At 50.4% G+C, this 26,188-nt stretch overlaps 1 protein-coding gene across 6 annotated transcripts in view; it reads left to right on the forward strand.

Annotated features, from left to right (window-relative positions):
- Positions 1-13,639: 13,639 nt before the first annotated feature.
- The window catches only part of LOC140427685 (histone H4 transcription factor-like), a 72,360-nt gene continuing 59,811 nt past the window's right edge, over positions 13,640-26,188 (forward strand). For 3 of the 6 annotated variants that reach the window (XM_072513184.1, XM_072513183.1, XM_072513185.1), the window contains exons 1-2: positions 14,511-15,398; positions 21,622-21,848. In XM_072513184.1, coding sequence (XP_072369285.1) covers positions 15,215-15,398; positions 21,622-21,848 — 411 coding nt within the window. In that variant the 5' untranslated portion in view covers positions 14,511-15,214. Of the gene's footprint in view, positions 13,708-14,510; positions 15,399-21,621; positions 21,849-26,188 lie in introns of those variants that run through there. The other 3 variants (XM_072513180.1, XM_072513182.1, XM_072513181.1) reach the window with 3 other exon arrangements.

Below are 26,188 nucleotides of genomic sequence, written 5' to 3' on the forward strand. Positions count from 1 at the left end.
CCGACCTGGAGTGTGAAACAAAATGTACCTGTGATTCTGTGACAACCTCATAACGAGGGTTAGGACAAGTCGGAATTGCGAGTGAGTCAGAGCAGCTGCCAGATATCCAGCTCCAAATCATTGCGGCTTTGTTTGCCTTTCCTGCAGTCTGCGGTTTTCTTTCCCTGCTCATTTACACCCTGTCTCTTTCTTATTCTGTAGTCCAGATTTTTAAAGAAAATGGAAATGATGTTTCATTTCCAGGGCAGCACAGTAGCATAGTGGTTAGCACAGTTGCTTCACAGCTCCAGGGTCCTAGGTTCGATTCCCAGCTTGGGTCACTGTCTGTGTGGAGTCTGCACGTTCTCCCCGTGTGCGCGTGGGTTTCCTCCGGGTGCTCCGGTTTCCTCCCACAGTCCAAAGGTGTGCGGGTTAGGTGGATTGGCCGTGCTAAATTGCCCTTTAGTGTCCAAAAAGGTTAAGTGGGTTACGGGGATAGAGTAGAGGTGTGGGCTTGGGTAGGGTGCTCTTTCCAAGGGCTGGTGCAGCCTCACTGGGCTGAATGGCCTCCTTCAGCACTGTAAATTCTATGATTTTAAAAGCTGCTGCTCATCGATTAAAAATGATGTTATTTTCACAAATAATTTTTATTAAGGTTTTCATAAAATATCAATAACAAAATGAAAAAGGAACCCAACAGGGTTAAGTACAAAACACAGTCTAGAAAAGCAGCCCTCCATACCCTCCTCTCCCCCCTTGTACATAAATTATTAATTAACATTGACACCCCGACTTAACACAACAGGTATATATACACCCCCTCAGACCCTCCAGTGTAAATAACGAAAACAAAAATAAAAATAAAGTAAAGTAAACCCCCCCCCCCGCTGAGTTGCTGCTGCCATTGATCAATGTCTACAGTTTTGCCAGGAAGTCTAAGAACGGTTGCCACCGCCTAAAGAACCCTTGTACCGGCCCTCTCAAGGCGAATTTCACCCTCTCCAACTTAATAAACCCCGCCATAGCGTTGATCCAGGATTCCACGCTTGGGGGCCTCGCATCCTTCCACTGAAGGAGAATCCTTCGCCGGACTACCAGGGACGCAAAGGCCAGAATACCGGCCTCTTTCGCCTCCTGCACTCCCGGCTCCTCTGCCACCCCAACCCAGCCCGGTTTGACCCTGGATCCTCCCACCCTTGACACCGTCCTCACTACGCCCTTCCAAAAGTCCTCCAGCGCTGGGCACGCCCAGAACATATGGGTGTGGTTTGCTGGGCTCCCTGAGCACCTAACACACCTGTCCTCACCCCCAAAAAACCGGCTCACCCTTGTCCCAGTCATGTGTGCCCTGTGCAGCACTTTAAACTGTATGAGGCTGAGTCTCGCGCACAATGAGGAAGAGTTCACCCTCCCTAGGGCATCTGCCCACATCCTTTCCTCAATCTCTTCTCCCAACTCCTCCTCCCACTTGCCTGTCACCTCCACCACTGAGGCCTCCTCCTCCTCCTGCATCACCTGGTAAGTTTCCGAGATCTTCCCCACTCCAACCCACCCCCCGAGAGCACCCTGACCTGTACTGTGCGTGGCAGCAGCCGCGGGAATTCCACCACCTGCTGCCTGGCAAACGCCCTTACCTGTAAGTACCTGAAGGTGTTCCCCGGGGGGAGCCTGTACTTCTCCTCCAGCTCACCCAGGCTCGCGAACTTCCCGTCCACAAACAGGTCCCCCAACCTTCGTATCCCTGCCCTGTGTCACCCCAAAAACCCTCCATCTGTTCTCCCTGGGACGAACCGGTGGTTCCCCCGTATTGGGGTCCACACCGAGGCCCCAGCTTCCCCCCCCTATGCCGCCTCCACTGCCCCCAGATTTTGAGAGCAGCCACCACCACCGGGCTCGTGGTATACCTCCCTGGAGGGAACGGCAGCGGTGCCTTTGCCAGCGCCCCCAAACGCGTACCCACACAAGACGCCGTCTCCAACCTCTTCCATGCAGCCCGCTCCCCCTCCATCACCCACTTGCGCACCATCGTCGCATTGGCGGCCCAGTAGTACCCACAGAGGTTGGGCAGCGCCAGCCCCCCCCCTATCTCTACTCCGCTCCAGGAACACCCTTCTCACCCTCGGAGTCCCTCGCGCCCACACAAACCCCATTATACTCCTGTTGACCCGCCTAAAAATGGCCTTCGGGATAAACACGGGGAGGCACTGGAACAGGAACCTTGGGAGCACCGTCATTTTTACTGACTGCACCCTACCCGCCAAGGACAGCGGCAACGCGTCCCACCTCTTGAACTCCTCCATTTGCTCCACCAGCCTTGTGAAATTAAGCCTATGCAGGGCCCCCCAGCTCCTGGCCACCTGGACCCCCAAATACCTGAAGCTCCTCTCCGCCCTTTTTAATGGGATACAAATGATGTGTTAACACACGTTGTAAGGTAACACTGATCTGGGCGGCACAGTGGTTAGCACTGCTACCTCACGCGCCGAGGACCCGGGTTTGATCCCGGCTCCGAGTCACTGCCGTGTGGAGTTTGCGCATTCTCCCAGTGCCTGCGTGGGTCTCACCGCCACAACCCAAAGATGTGCAGGGTAGGTGGATTAGCCACGCTAAATTGCCCCTTAATTGGGAAAAAAAAAGAATTGGGTACTAGATAACACTGATCTGAAAAGCTGGAGCTTTGCCTCTTCTGCTTTCTGTTTCCACACACACACACACAATTATATATTACTTGTCTCCGTTATTTTCACTCCCTACACATTTGAGGTAGAGACAGCAAAAGGTAATTCACTTACTCAGTATTTACTCGAGCATAAACTACGGGCAGCCAAACACTTTTGTCAAATTGAGGATTAATTCCAACTAAAGGCAAACATTCAGCGATAAGACATTTGGCTGGTATACAAGTGTCCTACTTCCTGGGTTAGTGTGGGGGAAAATGGCAGTGGAATTAAATGCTGGCTTATATTTTAACAATCTTCTCGTTACCCCACCATTGAAGACATTGGTCCCCGCTGGGGCTTAGTGCCACGGGCGTCGGCAACCATCGTGCATCTGATCCAAATGGACGTTTCTTCACATGCTAGAGCAGGCGGTAAGCATTGACACGGCCATTAGACCCAATCTCCAACCTTCCTTCGTCCGAAACATACACCTTGCAATATTGATTTGATTTATTGTCACATGTGCCGAAGTACAGCGAAAAGTATTTTTCTGCGGCCAAGGGAACGTATGGCATAGAAGTCGGGAATTGTGGCTGACTATTTAATCCAAAACTCCATAGTCACCAAGGATAATTGTTAGGAGCCCGTGTTTTACCCTGACTGAACTCACCCAGCATAGCACTGGCCCGGGATTGAAGCGGGGACCATCTGAGATGCAAATAAGATCAAGTGCAGAGTGCTTTGTAAATGATGTCAAGTGGAAAATGTGGAAAGGTACATTTCTCCATTATGAATGGATAATCACGTGTATCAACAGATATTCTTGAGTTACTTTTCTTGGTCAAAATTCATCTTTTTAATGTCAATGATAAATGCTCAAATGCAACAAATAGGACACCATGAGGTGGAACAGGGAACCTTATTGCTGACAGCTTCACACTTTGGGTGCTTTCATCAAATGGTTGTTAAATTCTCCCAAACCCAATTTCCTTTTCATACATGCGGATCTTCCCAATCTGAAAGACATTGAGGTCAAAGATTCAGCGGAGCATTGAAGATATGAAAGCAAACCACCAGGAAATGCTTGCGAGCACACGGCAGATCAGGCAGTAGCAGTGGAAGGGAGAGACAGAATTAAGTGCTTCCCAATCTCCTCCCTTCACACTTGAGTGATTTTGAAATGGTCAGCTGGAAATTGACAGCACTTAACTCTGTTGGAAGTGGTCCAGGAGCTGTCAATCAAAGCGTGATGTTTATAAACATTGTGGTTAGAGCACTTCAGAGTTACTCAAGTGTGAAGGAAGATGAATGGAACAATGCTGGCAGCTGGGCTGTGTGGAAGCTGTCAATCACAGCCTGGTCAAACAATATCAAAGATAAATGAATGAATGGCGTGTAGCTCAAAATTCTGAGGGGGTTTAAACACAGCTAACTGGCTTTCTCTCTCCAGGACTTAACAGGTGCTGCTTCCTGTGTCTAAGCCAGCAGGTGTATTGCCCAGGAAAGTGTTAAAGCAGTAATATTTTTCACTGCCTTTGGTCTGCTCTCTAGCTTCTAGACAGGGGTCTCTCTTTTGGGGGGCATCATGATAGAGATCACTTTTCTGAGGGTCTTTTATTTTAGGGGGTTTCTGGGGGGATCCTTTAGGAGTTCTCTGTGGAGGGGGGGTCTGGTGGGGGTGGGTGGGCCCTTGGATGGACTTGGGGACAACTCCCTTTAAGAGTTACCCCCTTTGACCACAGCAGCAAGGCCACGTTTGTCGAGACCTGTAGTGATTCTCGCCCACATGATTCCCAGCCCAGAGGACCGGCGAATCACGCAGGCCCGGAGAATAGGGTGCCCAGCCCGCTAAGTGGATACAAACTGGTCTTAATGACCCGTTTGCATCCTCCTGTTTGTGCGGTGCACGAATCTCGATTCCGACGCCAGCAAGGGGGGTGGGGACGGGCAGCGGAAATAGGTGCTGATTCCCGTTTTCTTTGCTATCACTGGATTCTCCGCCTCAGAGGAAACTTTGCTACTGGCAGCACGAGGCGGAGGATATCGCCCATTATCTCACTGCTGTTTGTGGGACTGGGCTGTGCGGAAAATGGTTGCTGCGTTTCCTACTTTACAGTACTGTCGACAAAAGTTACTTAATTAGCTGCAAAGTGCTTTAGGACATCCTCAGTTATGAAAGATAATATATAATAGCAAGTCTTGACTTTTTCTCTTGCCATCAATTGAGCATAGGAGAGTCGTGCATTCGTACAGCCCTTTTCCCGACCACCGAACATGTTAAAGTGCTTCACAGACATAGAATTTTGTAGTCACTGTTTTAAGGTAGGACGTGTCGCAGCCAATTTGCACACAGCAAGCTCCCACAAACAGCAATGTGATGGTGACCAAATCACCTGTTTTTGTAATGCTGATTGATGGTTGAAGATGGGTCAGGACAACGCCCTGCCTAAATAGTTTAATAGTATCTTATGTCCATCTGACGGTGCTGACTGCCGAAAGACGGCACCTTGGAGGCTCCGGCACCTCCTCAGTACTGCACTGGAATGCCAGCGTATTATTTTCTTGCTCAAGTGTTTTCAAGCATGGCACCTAACTCCAAACATTTACTGTTCTTTTTTTGAAGTTTTCTCCTGATCTGAATCTAGATTATATATATTACTGCTGGGCCATTATCCTACCTTATTGTAAAGTAGCATTTGTGCCACCTAGCTAAGCCTTGTAACGTGTTATTTACTTCAATGAAGCCCCCTTTCAAAACCTTCTTCCCACCAGTCTGGAGAATAAACTGTTCCTCGTAATTTACCCATTTTTCTTTTCATAATCACTCGATGATTGCTGCGCAGGGAGGAAGGAGGCCACTTGGCCTACTGTATTGGTGCTGGTTCCAAAGGAGCAATTCACCTAGCGCCACTCCTCCACCTCTCCTTGGGCTGGTTTAGCACACTGGGCTAAATAGCTGGCTTTGAAAGCAGACCAAGGCAGGCCAGCAGCACGGTTCAATTCCTGTACCAGCCTCCCCGAACAGGCGCCGGAATGTGGCGCCTTGGGGCTTTACACAGTAACTTCATTTGAAGCCTACTCGTGACAATAAGCGATTTTCATTTCATTCATTGTCGCCCTGCACATTCGTCCTTTACAGATACCAGTCCAATTCACCTTTGAAAGCCTCTATTTAATCTGCCTCCACCACACTTTTGGACAGTGCATTCTAGACCTTAACCACTCGCTGTGGTGGAAGGTTTTTCCTCGTGTTGCACTTGTTTCTTTTGCCAATTACCTTAAATCTGTGCCCTCTTATTCTTGATTCTTCCATCGATGGGGACAGTTTCCTCCTATCTACTTTGCCGAGATCTCAAGGAACACAGTCCCAACATCTCCAGTATATCCCCGTAACTGAAGTTCCTCTAAATTCCTATCCTGTCATTCCCCAGTGCCAAACTCTGTAGGATCATAGAATCATAGAATTTGCAGTGCAGAAGGAGGCCATTTGGCCCATCGAGTCTGCACCGGCCCTTGGAAAGAGCACCCCACTTAAGCCCATGTCTCCACCCTATCCCCGAGACGATAAAAACGGAGGCACTGGCTGTTTTCCCAGGTACTCCGTCGGCGGGATCCTCCTGTCTGCCGGCAGCACACCAACGCCCGCAGGTTTCCCGACGGCGTGGGGGGGGGACCACAATAGGTGACCATTGGCCGGTTGCAGAAAATATGCAGCGGCTTCATCATCACTGTGTCTTTCAGCAAATGCGCCAAAGTACCTCCCATCAGAGAGTTGGGCACTGTGGTATGAATAGTGTTACAACAAATTACTGAATACGCCATTATAAAGGAAACTTTTAAAAGAGGGAAGATATTTAGAAAGAGAGTTCCAGCAACTGCCGGCGGGGTCCGGGGTAAGATTTTGAGGAGAAGGCGATGTTGACAGGTTTAAGGGAGAGAGTGACAAGACCTAACGAGAGGACTGGATCTGACCAAGAGCCTGAGGTTGCAGAGGCAGGACCAGGATGTGGCTGTTGCAGATATTAATGGACAATAGGGTACAATTTTGAATTGGATAGTGAAACATTGAAGATATCTTGGACAAGTCACACGACCCGTGCAGAGACGCTGGTGAAATGTGACACCAAGAGAACTCTTGCTGACCAAGATCAGGGAGAGACAGTTGGAATATCTTGGACATGTAATAAGAAATGGTTTAGAAAGCCTGATGCGGGTGGGAAAGATTGATGGTAAAAGAGATCAAGGTAGACAAAGACCTATCTTTCGAAAGAACCTCGCAAGCTGGATAAATGTGCCGCCAACAAAGATGCACACTCCTTCAGAGCAAGATTGACATGGAGGTCCATGGTCACCAACCCCCTCTTTAGGGCATGGCACCTGAAGAGGGAGAGTGAATCAGCAGGGGCCAACAACAACAGTGGTGATGGCATTTGAAATATTTTAGAAATGCAGCTGCCATTATCATTTTTAGTGCTGAATTGGCATCCTGGATTAGATTTAGATTAGATTAGGCATTTGAAATGGGGAAATATAAAATATCCTTCTGAAATGTTGATGGACCTGCAGTATATTTCCCATCATTTTTTTGTCTTTAGTCTGCAGGTTAATGGGTGGTATCTACATGCGTTTACAAAAAAAAATATCACGCGGTGATAATGTACCAATGTTTAATTGTCAGCATAGTCAAACTGGAAAAGCACAAGATCCCCTAATGATGAATAAAGATGAACCATGGTAATATAGCTTGAATTCATAAAATGTCTTTCAAGTCTTCAGGATGGTCCAAGGTTTTTACAGCAAATAAACTTCTTCTCAAGGCAGTTTGTACTGGGAAACATCACACAATGTAATTTTTGGTGGCAGTAAGCTTGGTAATTTGGCGCAGTGAGGTAATTCGGTGCAGAGTGGGAGAAGGTGCTTTTTCCCTACCGTTTTGTTCTCTTTCTTCTGGCCTGTAACTGTTAATCTGCAGGGAGAGAATCAGAGAGCATCCTGGGAAGGTAAGTGATTTTTATTGTTATTACCATTTCAAATTGTGTGGGGAGAAAACTGAAGTGACATCATAGTAAAGCTGTGACCTGATTGGCTGGTTGGGAATCTCTTAAATTTGAAAAAAAAATATTGCAAAACAAATCTAATTGATTAACTAGATAGTGGAGTGACTAAACCTGAGGGCAGTGATCAATATTTAGCATTTTATTTTACAGTAAAAATCATCTAGCTTCAGGGCCATATTGTTAATTGTAACTCAATCTAACAATAATTCAAGTGTTTATTTTAAATTAATTAATTAGTTCTTAAATGTCACTCAACGGGGTGCAGTGCTCCAACTGTGAGATGTGGCAGATCTGTGACGCTTCCAGCATTCCGGTTGACTACATCTGCAGCAAGTGTAACCAATGTCAGCTCCTCACAGACCGCATGGTTCGGTTGGAGCAGCAATTGGATGAACTTAGGAGCATGCAGGTGGCGGAAAGCATCATAGATAGGAGTTATAGAGATGTGGTCACACCCAAGGTGCAGGCAGAGAGATGGGTGACCACCAGAAGGCAGAGGCAGTCAGTGCAGGAATCCCCTGTGGTTGTCCCCTCTCGAACAGGTATACCGCTTTGGATACTGTTGGGGGGAATAGCCTATCAGGGGAAAACAGCAGCAGCCAGAGCAGTGGCACCACGGCTGCCTCTGATGTTCAGCAGGGAGGGTTAAAGCGCAGAAGAGCAATAGTCATAGGGGACTCTATAGTCAGGGACACAGATAGGCGCTTCTGTGTACGTGGAAGAGACTCCAGGACGGTATGTTGCCTCCCTGGTGCCAGGTTCCAGGATGTCTCAGAACGGGTAGCGGCCATCCTGAAGGGGGAGGGCAAACAGGCAGAGGTTGTTGTACATATTGGTACTAAAGACATAGGCAGGAAGGGGCATGAGGTCCTGCAGCAAGAGTTCAGGGAGCTAGGCAGAAAGTTAAAAGACAGTACCTCTAGGGTTGTAATCTCGGGATTACTCCCTGTGCCACGTGCCAGTGAGGCTAGAAATAGGAAGATAGAGCAGCTAAACACATGGCTAAACAGCTGGTGTAGGAGGGAGGGTTTCAGTTATCTGGACCACTGGGAGCTCTTCCGGGGCAGGTGTGACCTGTATAAGAAGGACGGGTTGCATCTAAACTGGAGAAGCATAAATATCCTGGCCGCAAGGTTTGCTAGTGTCACACGGGATGGTTTAAGCTAGTATGGCAGGGGGGTGGATACCGGAGCAATAGGTCAGAAGGTTAAAACATTGAGGGAGCACTAGGGAATAGGGCCAGTATGGCTCTGAGGAAGAGCAGACAGGGAGATGTTGAAAACAGCGGGTCTGATGGCCTGAAGGGCATATGTTTTAATGCAAGAAGTATAACGGGTAAGGCAGAGAACTTAGAGCTTGGATTAGTACTTGGAACTATGATGTTGCCATTACAGAGACCTGGTTGAGGGAAGGACAGGATTGGCAGCTAAACGTTCCAGGATTTAGATGTTTCAGACGGGATAGAGGGGGATGTAAAAGGGGTGGCAGAGTTGCGCTACTGGTTAGGGAGAATATCACAGCTGTACTACGGGAGGACACCTCCGAGGGCAGTGAGGCTATATGGTTAGAGATCAGGAATAAGAAGGGTGCAGTCACAATGTTGGGAGTTTACTACAGCCAACGGGAGATAGAAGAGCAGATAGGTAGACAGATTTTGGAAAGGAGTAAAAGCAACAGGGTTGTTGTGATGGGAGACTTCAACTTCCCCAATATTGACTGGGACTCACTTAGTGCTAGGGGCTTGTACAGGGCAGAGTTTGCAAGGAGCACCCAGGAGGGCTTGTTAAAACAATATGTAGATAGTCCAACTAGGGAAGGGGCTGTACTGGACCTGGTATTGGGGAATGAGCCTGGCCAGGTGGTAGGAGTTTCAGTCGGGGAGCATTTTGGGAACAGTGACCACAATTCAGTAAGTTTTAAAGTGCTGGTGGACAAGTAAAGAGTGGTCCTAAGTTGAATGTGCTAAATTGAGGGAAGGCTAATTGTAACAATATTAGGCGGGAACTGAAGAACTTAGGTTGGGGGCGGATGTTTGAGAGTAAATCAACATCTGACATGTGGGAGGCTTTCAAATGTCAGTTGAAAGGAATTCAGGACTGGCATGTTACTGTGCGGATGAAAGATAAATACGGCAAATTTTGGAAACCTTGGATAATGAGAGATATTGTAGGCCTCATCAAAAAGAAAAAGGAGGCATTTGTCAGGGGTAGAAGGCTGGGAACACACGAAGCCTGTATGGAATATAAGGAAAGTAGGAAGGAACTTAAGCAAGGAGTCAGGAGGGCTAGAAGGGGTCACGAAAAGTCATTGGCAAATAGGCTTATGAAAAATCCCAAGGCTTTTTACACGTACATAAAAAGTAAGAGGGTAGCCAGGGAAAGGGTTGGCCCACTGAAGGATAGGCAAGGGAATCTATGTGTGGAGCCAGAGGAAATGGGTGACGTACTAAATGAATACTTTACATCAGTATTCACCAAAGAGAAGGAATTGGTGGATGTTGAGTCTGGAGAAAGGTGTGTAGATAGCCTGGGTCACATTGAGATCCAAAAAGACGAGGTGTTGGGCGTCTTGAAAAATATTAAGGTAGATAAGTCCCCAGGGCCTGATGGGATTTACCCCAGAATACTGAAGGAGGCTAGAGAGGAAATTGCTGAGGTCTTGACAGAAATATTTGGATCCTTACTGTCTTCAGGTGATGTCCCGGAAGACTGGAGAATAGCCAATGTTGTTCCTTTGTTTAGAAAGGGTAGCAAGGATAATCCAGGGAACTACAGACTGGTGAGCCTTACGTCAGTGGTAGGGAAATTATTGGAGAGAATTCTTCGAGACAGGATCTACTCCCATTTGGAAGCAAATGGACGTATTAGCGAGAGGCAGCATGGTTTTGTGAAGGGGAGGTCGTGTCTCACTAACTTGATAGTTTTTTGAAGTGGTCACAAAGATGATCGATGCAGGTAGGGCAGTGGATGTTGTCTATATGGACATCAGTAAGGCCTTTGACAAGGTCCCTCATGGCAGACTGGTACAAAAGGTGAAGTCCACACGGGACCAGGGGTGAGCTGGCAAGGTGGATACAGAACTGGCTAGGTCATAGAAGGGTGCTTTTCTGATTGGAGGGCTGTGACAAGTGGTGTTCCGCAGCAATCAGTGCTGGGACCTTTGCTGTTCGTCGTATATATAAATGATTTGGAGGAAAATGTAACTGGTCTGATTAGTAAGTTTGCAGATGACACAAAGGTTGGTGGAATTGCGGATAGCGATGAGGACTGTCAGAGGATACAGCAGGATTTAGATCGTTTGGAGACTTGGGCGGAGAGATGGCAGATGGAGTTTAATCCGGACAAATGTGAGGTAATGCATTTTGGAAGGTCTAATGCAGGTAGAGAATATACAGTGAATGGTAGAACCCTCAAGAGTATTGAAGGTCAGAGAGATCTAGGTGTACAGGTCCACAGGTCACTGAAAGGAGCAACACAGGTGGAGAAGATAGTCAAGAAGGCATACGGCATGCTTGCCTTCATTGGCCGGGGCATTGAGTATAAGAATTGGCAAGTCATGTTGCAGCTGTATAGAACCTTAGTTAGGCCACACTTGGAGTATAGTGTTCAATTCTGGTCACCACACTACCAGAAGGATGTGGAGGTTTTAGAGAGGGTGCAGAAGAGATTTACCAAGATGTTGCCTGGTATGGAGGGCATTAGCTATGAGCGGTTGAATAAATTTGGTTCGTTCTCACTGGAACAACGGAGGTTGAGGGGCGACCTGATAGAGGTCTAGAAAATTATGAGGGGCATATACAGAGTGGATAGTCAGAGGCTTTTCCCCCGGGTAGAGGGGTCAATTACTAGGGGGCATAGGTTTAAGGTGCGAGGGGCAAGGTTTCGAGGAGATGTACGAGGCAAGTTTTTTACACAGAGGGTCGTGGGTGCTTGGAACTCGCTGCCAGAGGAGGTGGTGGAAGCAGGGACGATAGTGGCATTTAAGGGGCATCTTGACCAATACATGAATAGGATGGGAATAGAGGGATACGGACCCAGGAAGTGTTGAAGATTTTAGTTTACATGGGCAGCATGGTCGGCACAGGCTTGAAGGGCCTGTTCCTGTGCTGTACTTTTCTTTGTTCTTTGTTCTTAAACATTCACCCACAAAAGCAGAAAAATCTGAAATAAAAAAAGAAAATGCCAGAAATACTCAGGCCGAGCAGCGTCTGTGCAGAGAGAAACCGAGTTAATGGCCAGAATTCTTTGGTCGTTGGGATTCACTTTTCCCGCTGGCAGCGTTTCCCAGCCAGTTGGTTTCGCGGTTGCGTGGGGTGCTTACAAAGGGAAATGCCATTGAGAAGCGGCGGGAAAATAGAATCCCATCACCCAGCGAACGGTGCGCCGCTGGGAAATTCTCTGGGGGACTAGAAAACCTTGCCTTAGGTCTCTGGTCAATGAGCTTTCATCAGAGCTAGGAATGCCTCCTATTAATACTCCACAGTAAGAAGTCTTACAGCACCAGGTTAAAGTCCAACAGGTTTGTTTCAAACACTAGCTTTCGGAGCATTGCTCCTTCCTCAGGTGAGAACGGAGCAATGCTCCGAAAGCTAGTGTTTGAAACCAACCTGTTGGGACTTTAACCTGGTGTTGTAAGACTTCTTACTGTGCTCACCCCAGTCCAACGCCGGCATCTCCACATCATTAATACTCCAGGAATTGGTCTCAGCAGCTGTGGAAAGACAATCGTGAAGACTGGTCACGATCTAATTGAATGGCCGAGCAGGCTCGAGGGGCCAAGTGGTCCACTGCTTCTATTTCCTAGGTTCTGATGATGCAACACCTGCCATTTTACCTCCTCCTTTCACACCATTCAAGGCCTTAAACACTCCTCCCTGATGAGACAGAGATTTTAGTATACTTCTACATCGGGCTGACCACTTTGCAGCTGACCACTTTGCAGAACACCTCCGTCCACTTTGTAATAATGACCCTGAGCTTCTGGTCGCCTGTTGTCTTAATTCTCCACCTTTCTCCCATGCTGACTTCTCCATCCTCGGTCTCCTACCATGTTTCAATGAAGCTCAACGCATGCTGGATGGGTAGCACCTCATCTTTCAATTCGCCACTTTACAGCCTTCCGGACTCAACATTGAGTTCAAAAACATTTTGTTTCCTTTTTCTTTGCAAGTTTTGGTTTTACTCTCATTTTTCTCGTTTTCAGATGACAATGTTCATCATTCTGCCAGTCACATCTTTTGATTCTTTACTTGTCCTCACTTTGAGTTGTCAATTTGTCATGAATTGTCACATTTTTCAAACATTTACATATCTTCCCTTTTGTTTTCCCCCACGTCCCCCTGTTCTACTTTTGTAAAACCTAACTTTAGGCAAAGGTAAAAAATCCATCGTTCCAGATGACCATAGGCTGAGAGGAGGGGATTTAACCCGAGGATCACCAGGGATGAGAAGACAGGGTCTTCATGAATAACCTCAGTTGTACAGGAATGCTGCTCTGCATCATGAGACAGCTGTCCAGCTAACCAAGCTACCCAACTAGTTATGATGAAAGGTCATTGACCTGAAACATTAACCCTATTTCTCTCCTCTCAGGTGCTGCTACCTAACCTGTTGAGTATTTCCACCATTTCTATTTGTAATTGTACACCTGGTCTATTTTGGTGGTGCTATTTGAATGTTTCAATAAATAATACCTTTTAACCCTGTCAGGCTATGGTGAAGAACGCAACAAACAATAAAGCTTGACCAACTGGCAGCTCTTTATGCCCCCAACAAAGATGGCGCCCCCGCCATTTAGAGAAGCCAGCCATCGTGCGGGGCAATATCCAGCGCTGTGGTTGGCTAGTGAGTCGCCGCTGCCTCGGTTTCCCATTGGTGTCGCAAAACGAGCACTTGCTGGCGGGCGGGGTGGACTGGCGCATGCGTGCAACGCCCGCGACGCAGCCGGCCAATGGACGCGGAGAAGCTGGTTGGACGTCATTAAGGCGGGAAATGCGAGGGTGAGTGGCGGAGGTGAGTGGCGCGGGGGCGAAACAGGGGAAGGGAAAGGAAAGGGGGCGCGCACACTGGACGGGGCGCGCGCGAGAGAGCTGGACGGGGCTGGGGGGGCGATAGGGGCGCGCGCTGGGTGGGGATAGGGGCGCGCGCTGGGTGGGGATAGGGGCGCGCGCTGGGTGGGGGTCAGGGGCGCGCGCTGGGTGGGGGTCAGGGGCGCGCGCTGGGTGGGGGTCAGGGGCGCGCGCTGGGTGGGGGTCAGGGGCGCGCGCTGGGTGGGGGTCGGGGCGCGCGCTGGGTGGGGGTCGGGGCGCGCGCTGGGTGGGGGTCGGGGCGCGCGCTGGGTGGGGGTCAGGGGCGCGCGCTGGGTGGGGGTCAGGGGCGCGCGCTGGGTGGGGGTCAGGGGCGCGCGCTGGGTGGGGGTCGGGGCGCGCGCTGGGTGGGGGTCGGGGCGCGCGCTGGGTGGGGGTCGGGGGCGCGCGCTGGGTGGGGATCGGGGGCGCGCGCTGGGTGGGGGGGGGGGGCGAGCACTGGGCGGGGGCGAGTACTGGGTGGGGGTCCGGGCGCGCACGGCGGGGATGGGGGGCGCGCAGGGTGGGGGTTGGGGGCGCGCGCAGGGTGGGGGTTGGGGGCGCGCGCTGGGTGGGGGTCGGGGGCGAGCACGGGGGGCGAGCACTGGGGGGGGGGGCGAGTACTGGGTGGGGGCCGGGGGCGCGCACGGCGGGGATGGGGGGCGCGCAAGCTGGGCGGGCGCGCGCTGGGTGGGGGGTCGGGTGCGCGCACTGGGCGGGGGCGCGCGCGCTGTTTAGAGACGATGTTAATCTGCGGGCCCAACGCAATCAGTAATTGATGTCGATTATATATAAAGATTCCAAGTCACTGTTGAGGAGAACGCTGCTGTTTAGGGGTCTGGCTCGCACTCCCATTGGCAGCAGCTGTACCAGCACAAAGCTGATGGGCATGGTCTTCACCCCATGGCAGTTTGTGGCACGTTGCTGATGTGCTTGTCCGCTCCACAGGAACAATTCATTGCGCACTTTGTGGCACTGTATCGAAATGAAAAATGCATTTGCACTTGGCACTGACTCTGGGATTTAATTTAATCCCCAAAGTGGCACCTTGCACCTGTTTATCAATCCCAACAACGTTGCAGCTTTAATGCAGCAAAACCCTTCCAGGGTCTCTGGATGCCAGCGCTGGAAACTGGCTTGGCCGGCGCGGCCTCTTTTCCAAAAGGCGTTTCCTGATTTGCCAGAAAGGTACTATTTCCCCGCATTCCCCAGTTATCTGGCGTCCTTAAACAACCTGATTTTACTCTGTGATTGGAGCTGCCATTGTCGGAAAATATTCAAACAACAGGGCCAAATGAAATTTTGTGTCACAGCCATGGGGACGGTGAGGGCCGCCTTTCAGCTTCGGTGGTGTTCTTGGCCTTTTTTTTTTTTGTAAAAAGTATTGATTTGGGAAAATCTTTAATTTTCTATCTCCTACAGTATTTGGTGATAAGGACATCTTAAATGTTGGAATGATCCCAGTGGGCGCCGATTGCAAGATGGCACCTGGAAAGAGCATCAAGTACTTGGAACTGGTGCTGCCCTGTGAATGGGATGGTTGTGTCTTTGTTGGAAAGACGATGGAGGAATTCTGTGACCACTTGGCTGCACACTTGAAAGAACACATCAATGAGTACGACAGCTTTGGAGATTTAGGTAAAAAGTCTTTGAGATCACTTTTCTCTTCCAATCATCTCTCTCGTTTTTAATCCTCCCACAACCTGTTCCGGACTCTCATTGGCATTTGGCTCCATGGGGCCTGCTGCCCTGTGGCACCTCACTCAAGTGATCAATCTTTATGTGCGAGAAAGATGTGCATCTTTCTAATGAGTATCAAGCTACTTATATGAAAAATATGTCAGCATATAATGTACCCTGTGCAAGCCAATTTTTAATTTTAGATGCTCTAATCTTAAGGAAGGGTTCTCAAAATTTACTCTTTAAATTTATTGCCCAAGTGTAACAATAGATTTCCCTCCTCTGTTACCCCTTACAGCAAATCTCACTAGTCTCTCTAAGCTGCTAGGAGGCCACTTGAATCCTGACCCTGCCTTACTTTGCAAGTGTGCTGCCCCATTTGTGCTTTAGGCCTCCTCGACACAACTCTAGCTCTAGGCTCTTATTGAAGTTGGGATATGAATTGGTCCAGATTTTTGATGCGTATTGGGATCCTTGACAAAATGCCATGGAAAAACCCTAAACCTGCATTCGGAAGATGTGTGGAGCAGAATTAGTTACCTCCCTGAAGGAATTGGGGGAAGGTCTTTGAACCCCAACAGTGAGAGCATGGTCAGTTGGTGAAGCAGTGCCTGACAGACGGACATCTGTAGAGGAGTGAGTTGGGAAGGTCTTAAATATCTAACTGATGATTTTTGTCGAAAGAGAAACATCCATTGCGTTTCAAATAGGAAATCCCAGTCTGAAGTGCTTTGAGAAGCTTTTTTTAAAAAAAAAAATATTTATTAAAGATTTTCAGCAACACAATTTTTTCCCCGTACAAACAATAACCCCCCCCGCCCCGTAACAAAATAACACGAAATCGCACTGAGCAAGATATATACATGGCAAAATGGTATATTTACATAGCTTTATACACTGGCTCTCTCCCGCACGTGCCAGTTTCCCCCACCCATCATGCTATCTCCTGCAATCCCCCATTCCCCCCTCCCCCTCCCAAGACGTCTCTTCCCCCCCCCCCCCCCCAAGGGTTGCTGCTGCTGCTGACCGATCTTCCTCTAACGCTCTGCGAGATAGTCTAGGAACGGTTGCCACCGCCTGTAGAACACCTGCGCAGACCCTCTCAAGGCAAACTTAATCCTCTCCAGCTTTATGAACCCAGCCATGTCGTTTATCCAGGCCTCCACGCTAGGGGGCTTCGCCTCCTTCCACATTAGCAAGATCCTTCGCCGGGCTACTAGGGACGCAAAGGCCAGAATGCCGGCCTCTTTCGCCTCCTGCACTCTCGGCTCGTCCACTACTCCAAATATTGCTAGCCCCCAGCTTGGCTTGACCACCTGAGATATTGCTCCCGCCACTCCTCTCCAGAACCCTTCCAGTGCCGGGCATGACCAAAACATATGGGCATGGTTCGCCGGGCTCCCTGAGCACCTTCCACATCTGTCCTCTACCCCAAAGAACCTACTCAACCTCGCCCCCGTCAAGTGCGCTCTGTGAACCACCGTAAATTGTATCAGGCTGAGCCTGGCACACGAGGAGGAGGAATTAACCCTACCCAGGGCATCAGCCCACAGACCTTCCTCGATCTCCTCCCCCAGCTCCTCCTCCCATTTAACCTTCAAGTCTTCTACTAGCGCTTCCCCCTCTTCTTTCATCTCTTGGTGTATTGCCGACACCTTGCCCTCCCCGACCCATACACCCGAGATCACCCTGTCTTGAATTTCTTGTGCCGGGAGCAACGGGAATTCCCTGACCTGTCGCCTCACAAAAGCCCTCACCTGCATATATCTTAAAGCATTTCCCGGGGGTAACTCAAACTTCTCCTCCAGTGCCCCTAGGCTCGCAAATGTCCCGTCAATGAACAGGTCCCCCATTCTTCTAATCCCCGCCCGATGCCAGCCCTGGAACCCCCCCGTCCATCTTCCCCGGGACAAACCGGTGGTTACCCCTGATCGGGGACCACACCGAGGCTCCCACTGCACCCCTGTGCTGTCTCCACTGGCCCCAGATCCTTAACGTTGCCGCCACCACTGGGCTCGTGGTATACTTTGACGGCGAGAACGGCAGCGGTGCCGTCACCAACGCCCCCAAGCTCGTTCCTTTACAGGACGCCATCTCCATCCTCTTCCATGCCGCCCCCTCTCCCTCCATGACCCACTTGCGGATCATCGCCACATTTGCTGCCCAGTAGTAGCTCCCTAGGTTTGGCAGCGGCAGCCCTCCTCGGTCCCTACTGCGTTCCAGGAACCCTCTCCTTACCCTCGGGGTCCTATTCGCCCACACAAACCCCATAATACTCCTACCTACTCTCTTAAAAAAGCCCTTGGTGATCACGATGGGAAGGCACTGAAACACAAACAGAAACCTCGGAAGGACCACCATTTTGACCGACTGCACTCTACCCGCCAGCGAGATCAGTAACATGTCCCATCTTTTGAAGTCCTCCTCCATTTGGTCCACCAACCTCGTCAGATTCAGTTTATGTAGGGCCCCCCAACTAGTGGCTATCTGGATCCCCAGATACCGAAAACTCCCTGCCGCCCTCCTCAGCGGTAGGTCCCCTATCCCTCTTTCTTGGTCCCCTGCCTGTAATACAAAGAGCTCACTCTTCCCTACATTGAGCTTATAGCCCGAAAACTCCCCAAACTCCCTTAGAGTCTGCATGACCTCCACCATCCCCTCCATTGGGTCCGCCACGTACAGCAACAGGTCATCCGCGTATAGCGACACCCGATGCTCTTCTCCCCCTCGGACCACCCCCCTCCATTTATTAGACTCCCTCAATGACATGGCCAATGGTTCGATCGCCAATGCGAACAACAGGGGGGACAGGGGGCACCCCTGCCTCATTCCTCGATACAGCCGAAAGTACTCCGACCTCCGCCGGTTCGTCACTACACTCGCCACCGGAGCTCTGTAAAGGAGCTTAACCCAGCTGATAAACCCTCCCCCCGAACCCGAACCTACACAGCACCTCCCAGAGGTATTCCCACTCTACTCGGTCAAAGGCCTTTTCCGCGTCCATAGCTGCCACTATCTCCGCCTCTCCCCCCTCCGATGGCATCATTATCATGTTTACGAGCCGCCGCACATTAGTGTTTAATTGCCTGCCCTTTACGAATCCCGTCTGGTCCTCATGGATCACCCCTGGGACACAGTCCTCAATCCTCGTGGCCAGCACTTTTGCCAATAACTCAGCGTCCACATTGAGGAGCGAAATCGGCCTGCACGATCCACATTGCAGTGGGTCCTTGTCCCGCTTTAGAATCAAGGAAATTCCGACATTGTCGGGATCAGGGTCCCCTCCTCTCTTGCCTCGTTAAAGGTCCTCACTAGTAGCGGGGCCAACAGGTCTACGTACTTTCTGTAGAACTCCACCGGGAACCTGTCCGGCCCCGGGGCCTTCCCCGCCTGCATACTCCCCAAACCCTTGGTCAGCTCCTCCAACCCGATTGGTGCCCCCAAACCAGCCACCTCTTGCTCCTCCACCCTCGGGAACCTCAGTTAAGAACATAGAACATAGAAAATACAGCACAGAACAGGCCCTTCGGCCCACGATGTTGTGCCGAACCTTTGTCCTAGATTAATCATAGATTATCATTGAATTTACAGTGCAGAAGGAGGCCATTCGGCCCTTTGAGTCTGCACCGGCTCTTGGAAAGAGCACCCTACCCAAACTCAACACCTTCACCCAACACCAAGGGCAATTTGGACATTAAGGGCAATTTATCATTGGCCAATTCACCTAACCTGCACATCTTTGGATTGTGGGAGGAAAGCGGAGCACCCGGAGGAAACCCACGCAGACACGGGGAGGACGTGCAGACTCCGCACAGTCAGTGACCCAAGCCGGAATCGAACCTGGGACCCTGGAGCTGTGAAGCAATTGTGCTATCCACAATGCTACCGTGCTGCCCTTGAGAACAAATAAATCTACACTATATCATTTAACCGTAATCCATGTACCTATCCAATAGCTGCTTGAAGGTCCCTAATGTTTCCGACTCAACTACTTCCACAGGCAGTGCATTCCATGCCCCCACTACTCTCTGGGTAAAGAACCTACCTCTGATATCCCTCCTATATCTTCCACCTTTCACCTTAAATTTATGTCCCCTTGTAATGGTTTGTTCCACCGGGGAAAAAGTCTCTGACTGTCTACTCTATCTATTCCCCTGATCATCTTATAAACCTCTATCAAGTCGCCCCTCATCCTTCTCCGTTCTAATGAGAAAAGGCCTAGCACCCTCAACCTTTCCTCGTAAGACCTACTCTCCATTCCAGGCAACATCCTGGTAAATCTTCTTTGCACCTTTTCCAAAGCTTCCACATCCTTCCTAAAATGAGGCGACCAGAACTGTACACAGTACTCCAAATGTGGCCTTACCAAAGTTTTGTACAGCTGCATCATCACCTCACGGCTCTTAAATTCAATCCCTCTGTTAATGAACGCGAGCACACCATAGGCCTTCTTCACAGCTCTATCCACTTGAGTGGCAACTTTCAAAGATGTATGAACATAGACCCCAAGATCTCTCTGCTCCTCCACATTGCCAAGAACTCTACCGTTAACCCTGTATTCCGCATTCATATTTGTCCTTCCAAAATGGACAACCTCACACTTTTCAGGGTTAAACTCCATCTGCCACTTCTCAGCCCAGCTCTGCATCCTATCTATGTCTCTTTGCAGCCGACAACAGCCCTCCTTACTATCCACAACTCCACCAATCTTCGTATCATCTGCAAATTTACTGACCCACCCTTCAACTCCCTCATCCAAGTCATTAATGAAAATCACAAACAGCAGAGGACCCAGAACTGATCCCTGCGGTACGCCACTGGTAACTGGGATCCAGGCTGAATATTTGCCATCCACCACCACTGTAGTTGGTCTAGGAATCGTCTCATCCCCTCTTCCCCCACTGGGGGCTGGGATCTGTACAGCTCTTCATAGAAGGCCTTGAATATCTTGTTTATTTTCGTTACATTCCGAACCGTGGCTCCCCTTCCATCTTTGATTCCCCCTATTTCCCTCGCTGCCGTCCTCTTACGGAGCTGGTGTGCCAGCATCCGACTAGCCTTTTCCCCGTACTCGTAGGTCGCCCCCTGCGCCTTCCTCCACTGTGCCTCCGCCTTCCCCGTGGTCAACAGGTCAAACTCCGTCTGGAACCGTCGTCTTTCCCCAAGTAATCTTTCCTCCGGGGCCTCTGCGTATCTCCTGTCCACTCTCAAAATCTCCCCCACTAACCTCTCCCTTTCCATGCCCTCTGTCTTCTCCCTATGAGCCCTGATGGAGATTAGCTCTCCCCTGATCACCGCCTTCAACGCCTCCCATACCACCCCCACTCGCACCTCCCCGTTGTCGCTGGCCTCCAAGTACCTTTCGATACACCCCATCACCTTCCCACACACCACCTCATCTGCCAGCAGTCCCACATCCAGCCGCCACAGCGGGCGTTGGTCCCTCTCCTCTCCCAGCCCCATTTCCACCCAGTGCGGGGCATGGTCCGAAACGACTATGGCCGAATACTCCGTCCCCTCCACCCTCGGGATGAGCGACCTGCCAAGAACAAAAAAATCTATCCGGGAGTAGGCTTTGTGCACGTGGGAGAAGAAAGAAAATTCCCTGGCCTGCGGTCTTGCAAACCTCCATGGGTCCACTCCCCCCATCTGATCCATAAACCCCCTAAGCACCTTGGCCGCCGCCGGCCTCTTTCCAGTCCTTGATCTGGAGCGGTCCAGTGCTGTATTGAAGTCCCCTCCCATTATCAGGCCTCCTACCTCCAGGTTCGGAATGCGCCCCAACATGCGCTTCATGAATCCAGCATCGTCCCAGTTCGGGGCGTATACATTTACCAACACCACCCACGTCCCTTGCAACCTACCGCTCACCATCACGTATCTCCCTCCATTATCCGCTACGATAGTTTTGGCCTCAAATGACACATGCTTTCCCACCAAAATTGCCACCCCTCTATTTTGCTTTGAGAGACTTCAACTTGGCGCGTTGCTCTTCTGTCTTCCCTAAGGCAACACTTTTGTGGCAAAGTATGCAGTACCCCAGCCAGTGCACTTTCCTGGGGTCAGGAGAGCACCAAGGATTAGGACACCAAAAGCAAAGGAACCATGATTTCCAGACTCTTAATTAGAGATGGAAATATATTAAATAACAAGCTCCTTTGCTCTTAACTTCCCCTTTCAGATGAGTACCAGTGCCTGTGGCGAGGCTGTGGCTTCCTGGCTGTGGAAGGCCCCAATGAGCTGGTGGTGCATGTGAACTTCCACAGCTATCACTCCAAGCTGAAATATTTTGGTTCGGAGCTGCAGCGCCTACGTCCTGACCTTCCGGTGTGTTCTCTGGACAGCCAGAACCAGAACCTAATTCCGGAGATCGCTGAGACCTTCACCTGCCAGTGGGAGCATTGCGACGTGAGTATCGATTTAGATACTTAATGCTCTACCTCTCGTTTTTATAAATAGTCATCTAGATGTCTCTGGGGAATTAACACTGAGTTAAATGTGCATGCTGTTATTAGGCAGCACAGTAGCACAGTGGTTAGCACAATGGCTTCATAGCGCCAGGGTCCCAGGTTCGATTCCCGGCTTGGGTCGCTGTCTGTGCGGAGTCTGCACGTTCTCCCCGTGTCTGCGTGGATTTCCTCCGGGTGCTCCGGTTTCCTCCCTCAGTCCAAAGATGTGCAGGGTTAGGTGGATTGGCCGTGCTAAATTGCCCCTTAGTGTCCAAAAAAGGTAAGGTGGGGTTGCTGGGATAGGGTGGAAGTGTGGGGATAGGGTGCTCTTTCCAAGGGCCAGTGCAGACCCGATGGGCCGAATGGCCTCCCGCACTGTAAATTCTGTGAAAAAAAGAACAGTAATTTGTGGCGCACAAGAGATCTAAATCTGCAGAATTTGCTGGACGATTCGCTCTGTTGTTAGCCTTGTGAAAACCACAGCTCGCCCTCAGCTTTGCTGTGAGTTTCATGAAATTGCAACAATCGTGCTGTTAAAACAAATTAAACTCGTCACAGCGGGGTAGGGTACAAAAATGCGAGGATCCTGTTTTTTATATAAAGTGCCCAATTTTTTTTCCCAATTAAGGGGCAATTTAGCGTGGCCAATCCACCTACCCTGCACATCTTTGGGTTATGGGGTTGAGACCCACGCAGACACTGGGTGAATGTGCAAACTCTACACGGACAGTGACCCGGGGCCATGCTAAACATTGCGCCACCGTGCTGCCCTGTGGATCATAGATACATAGAAGATAGGAGCAGGAGGAGGCCTTTTGCCCTTCAAGCCTGCTCCGCCATTTATCACGATCATGGCTGATCATCCAACTCAATAGCCCAATCCTGCTTTCTCCCCGTAACCGTTGATCCTTTTTAATAATGAGGTTTAATAATAATCTTTTATTGTCACAAATATGAAGTTACTGTGAAAAGCCCCTAGTCACCAAATTCCAGCGCCAGTTCAGGTAAGCTGGTACGGGAATTGAACCCGCGTTGCTGGCCTTGTTCTGCATCACAAACCAGCTGTCTAGCCCACTGAGCTAAACCAGCCGTATGAAGATTTACCTTCCTGCAATCTGGCAGGCCCAGAAAGAGAACAATTAAAACCGTGGAGGCTCATTCCTGCAGTTAGTAAATTGTTCCTGGAGGTTCTTACAATTTAAAATGTTTCTTTTTCTTTTACATTTTGCCTTTTATTTTCTCCCAATATTTCTCTCCATCTCTTTATTTGTTTTTCAGTACCTAAATTGATTCTAATTTACTCCTCCATGCTCCTGTTTCTTTCTATATCCTCGTATCTCATTATTAAGGTGATAGTCCTGTCATTTTATCAAGGTCCCATTGACCTCAGCACATCCACCAACTGGTGATGGAACATTTCTGTGAGGTAAGGAGTGATGGAATCAAATCCCCATTAATGGCCACACCATGGACTTCCGGTGGCGTGGGCGGGCAGGACTGCCGCAGCAACAAGAGCAACGAGCCGGGCTGCCGCAGCAACAAGAGCTCCCGCCAGTGGCCGCGATTCGCGGTGATTTCGGGGAAATCCCCGAGTCTTCACGCACCCCCCGACTATCGCCGGGCTTTGGGGCCGTCACGGGAAGAACCCCGCGCGGGTGGCGGGGGCTGAGGCGCGGGGCCCGGCGCGGCGTCGAGGTCAGAGCAGCGGGGGCGGGCGGAGCTACGAGAAGGCTCCCACCGAGGAGGAAGAAAGAAGGCTGAAGCCTGGTCCCAGGGGAGCTCTGGGTGAATGCAGAGGAGAAAGAAAGAAGGTTTAAGAAAGTTTGGCAAAAGTTTTTTTTTCTCTTCCCCCTTTTTTTTCAAAACAAGATTAAGTCAGATTGATGAAGGACAGGAGGGTGAAGGGGGAGAGAGGAGAAAAGAAAGAAGATAAAAAACAATAAGCCACTAAAGGATGCGAAGAGCAGCGTCGAAGAAAGGAGGAAACGCGGGTTCGCCGCCGAAGGAGAAGACGAGCAAAAGTGTTGACAGGATGGCGGAAGCTGAACTGCAAGGTGGGGCCGCACTACTTACGGTGGAGAAGATGACCGAGGTGATGGAGCTGGAAAAACAGTTTGTGAGGCACATGGAGGCCTTGAGGAAAGAGACGGCGGTCGTGTTGAGGTCATTGGTGGAGGAGGCAATCGGCCCGATGAGGGTGGAGGTGGCAAAGGCATCGGCCGAGGTGAGAGCAGGGCGAGAAGATGAAGGAGGTGGAGGAGGCCGTGTCACGACACAGCGACCAGGTCACTTCGATGGGGGACGAGCTGCCAAGGGTGGTGGAGATTAACAGAGGACTCCGAGCAAAGCTGGAAGACTTGGAAAACCACTCAAGGCGGCACAATTTGAGAATTGTGGGCTTGCCCGAAGGGAAAGAGGGCCCAAGGCCAACGCAATACTTCGCTAAGAAGTTGGCGGAGCTGATGGGGGAGGGTGAGAGCCCCACCCTATATGAGCTAGACCGAGCTCATCGGTCATTAAGGCCGAAGCCCAAAGTGAACGAGCCGCCAAGGGCAGTAATTATCTGCTTCCATAAGTTTTGCATGAAGGAGAAGGTATTAAGCTGGGCGAAGCAGAAGCGTGAGGTGCTGTGGGATGGTACTGTGGTTCGTATCTACCAGGACTGGACGGTGGAGTTGGCAAAAAGACGAGCGGCGTTTGGGCGAGTGAAGGCGGTTTGTACAAGAAGGGGGTGCGATTTGTTGTGGTGTACCCGGCGAAGTTGAGAGTAATATATAACGCCAAAGACTTTTATTTTGAGACAGCTGAGGCGCTCGTGAGGGCAGAAGGCTTGGGACAGACGTGAAGAGAGACTGTGGACTGTGTTTAAACGGCTGGAAAATGTATAAATGTTACAACTTTCTTTTTACTGATTTGTATTGAAATTTACTTCTCTTTGCATTGTTACAGAGTTCAAGTTAATGGCGTTCTGTGTTGCGACGGTTAAATGTTATGTTAGTGAATTGTTGGGGTTGGATTGTTGGGTTTGTTTTGGTGTTTCTTTCTCTGGGACTGGGTGTAAGGGGCCGAGAGGTCTTGGCGGGGGGAGCCACCAGCGCTAGCTAACTAAAGTCAGTTAGTGAACGGGGGTGAGGTGAGAGGAGGGCTGCGGACGTTGGAGCCTGGATAGCAGGCTTCAATGGGCCTACGAGGCGAGCGAGAGGGGGGGAAGGGATGGATTTTGGGGGATGTTTTTGTAGGGTCAAGAGGTCAAGGGTGCTTGTGCATCTTAAACGTTTGAAAGCCGATGTAGCAATGCTGCAGGAGACTCACTTGAGGGTGAAGGACCAGGTGAGACTTAAAAAGGACTGGGTTAGCCAAGTGTTTCACTCCGGATTTGATGGAAGGGCTCGAGGGGTAGCGGTGCTGGTCAGCAAAAGGGTACGCTTCCAGGTGGAGAAGGTGGTGGCAGATCAGGGGGGTAGATATGTGATTGTGGCAGGGGCACTGGAGGGGAGATTAGTGGCACTGTTAAGTCTATACGGTCCCAATTAGGAAGATGTGAGATTCGCGAGGAAGGTGTTTGGGGCTATTCCCGACTTGGACACGCATGAGCTGATTGTGGGGGGGGGGGGGTTGGAACTTGGTGCAGGAGCCAAGGTTGGACAGATCACGGCCGCGCTCGCTGGTCCCATCAGGGGGGGGGGGAGGGGCGAAGGCGCTGGCTGGGCATGGTGGAAATGGGAGGGGTTGGACCCTTGGAGGTTCCTGCACCCAAGGGAACGGGAGTACTCGCTTTTTTCAGCGGTCCATAAGGTATACTCGCGGATCGACTTTTTTGTGGTGTGGAAGGCTTTGCTGTCTGGAGTCAAGGGGTCGGAATACTCTGCAATTGTAGTGTCAGATCACGCTCCACATTGGGTGGATATGGTGCTGGAGAAGGGGGTAGCGCATAGACCGGGGTGGAAACTGGATGTGGGGCTTTTGGGGAACCAAGTGTTCTGTGAGAAAATTGAAAAGGTAATTAAGGAATATGTAGGTTTCAATTGTACGGGTGAGGTGTCGAAGGCAGTCATCTGGGAGGCTCTAAAGGCGGTGGTGAGGGGTGAGGTAATTTTGTTTAAGGCCAGGGTGGACAAAGAGGAGAGGTTGGAGCGGCAGAGGGTAATAGATGAGATGCTGGAGGTAGATAGGAGGTATGCAGAAGGTGGGGACCCAGCGAAGCTGGAAAAGAGGAAGGAACTACAGGCGAGCTTCGACCGACTGTCCACCAGGAAGGCAGTGCGCCAACTGAGACGAGCAAGGGATGCAGTTTATGAA

Source organism: Scyliorhinus torazame, chromosome 8, assembly GCF_047496885.1.
Source record: "Scyliorhinus torazame isolate Kashiwa2021f chromosome 8, sScyTor2.1, whole genome shotgun sequence".
Taxonomy (NCBI): Eukaryota; Metazoa; Chordata; class Chondrichthyes; order Carcharhiniformes; family Scyliorhinidae; genus Scyliorhinus; species Scyliorhinus torazame.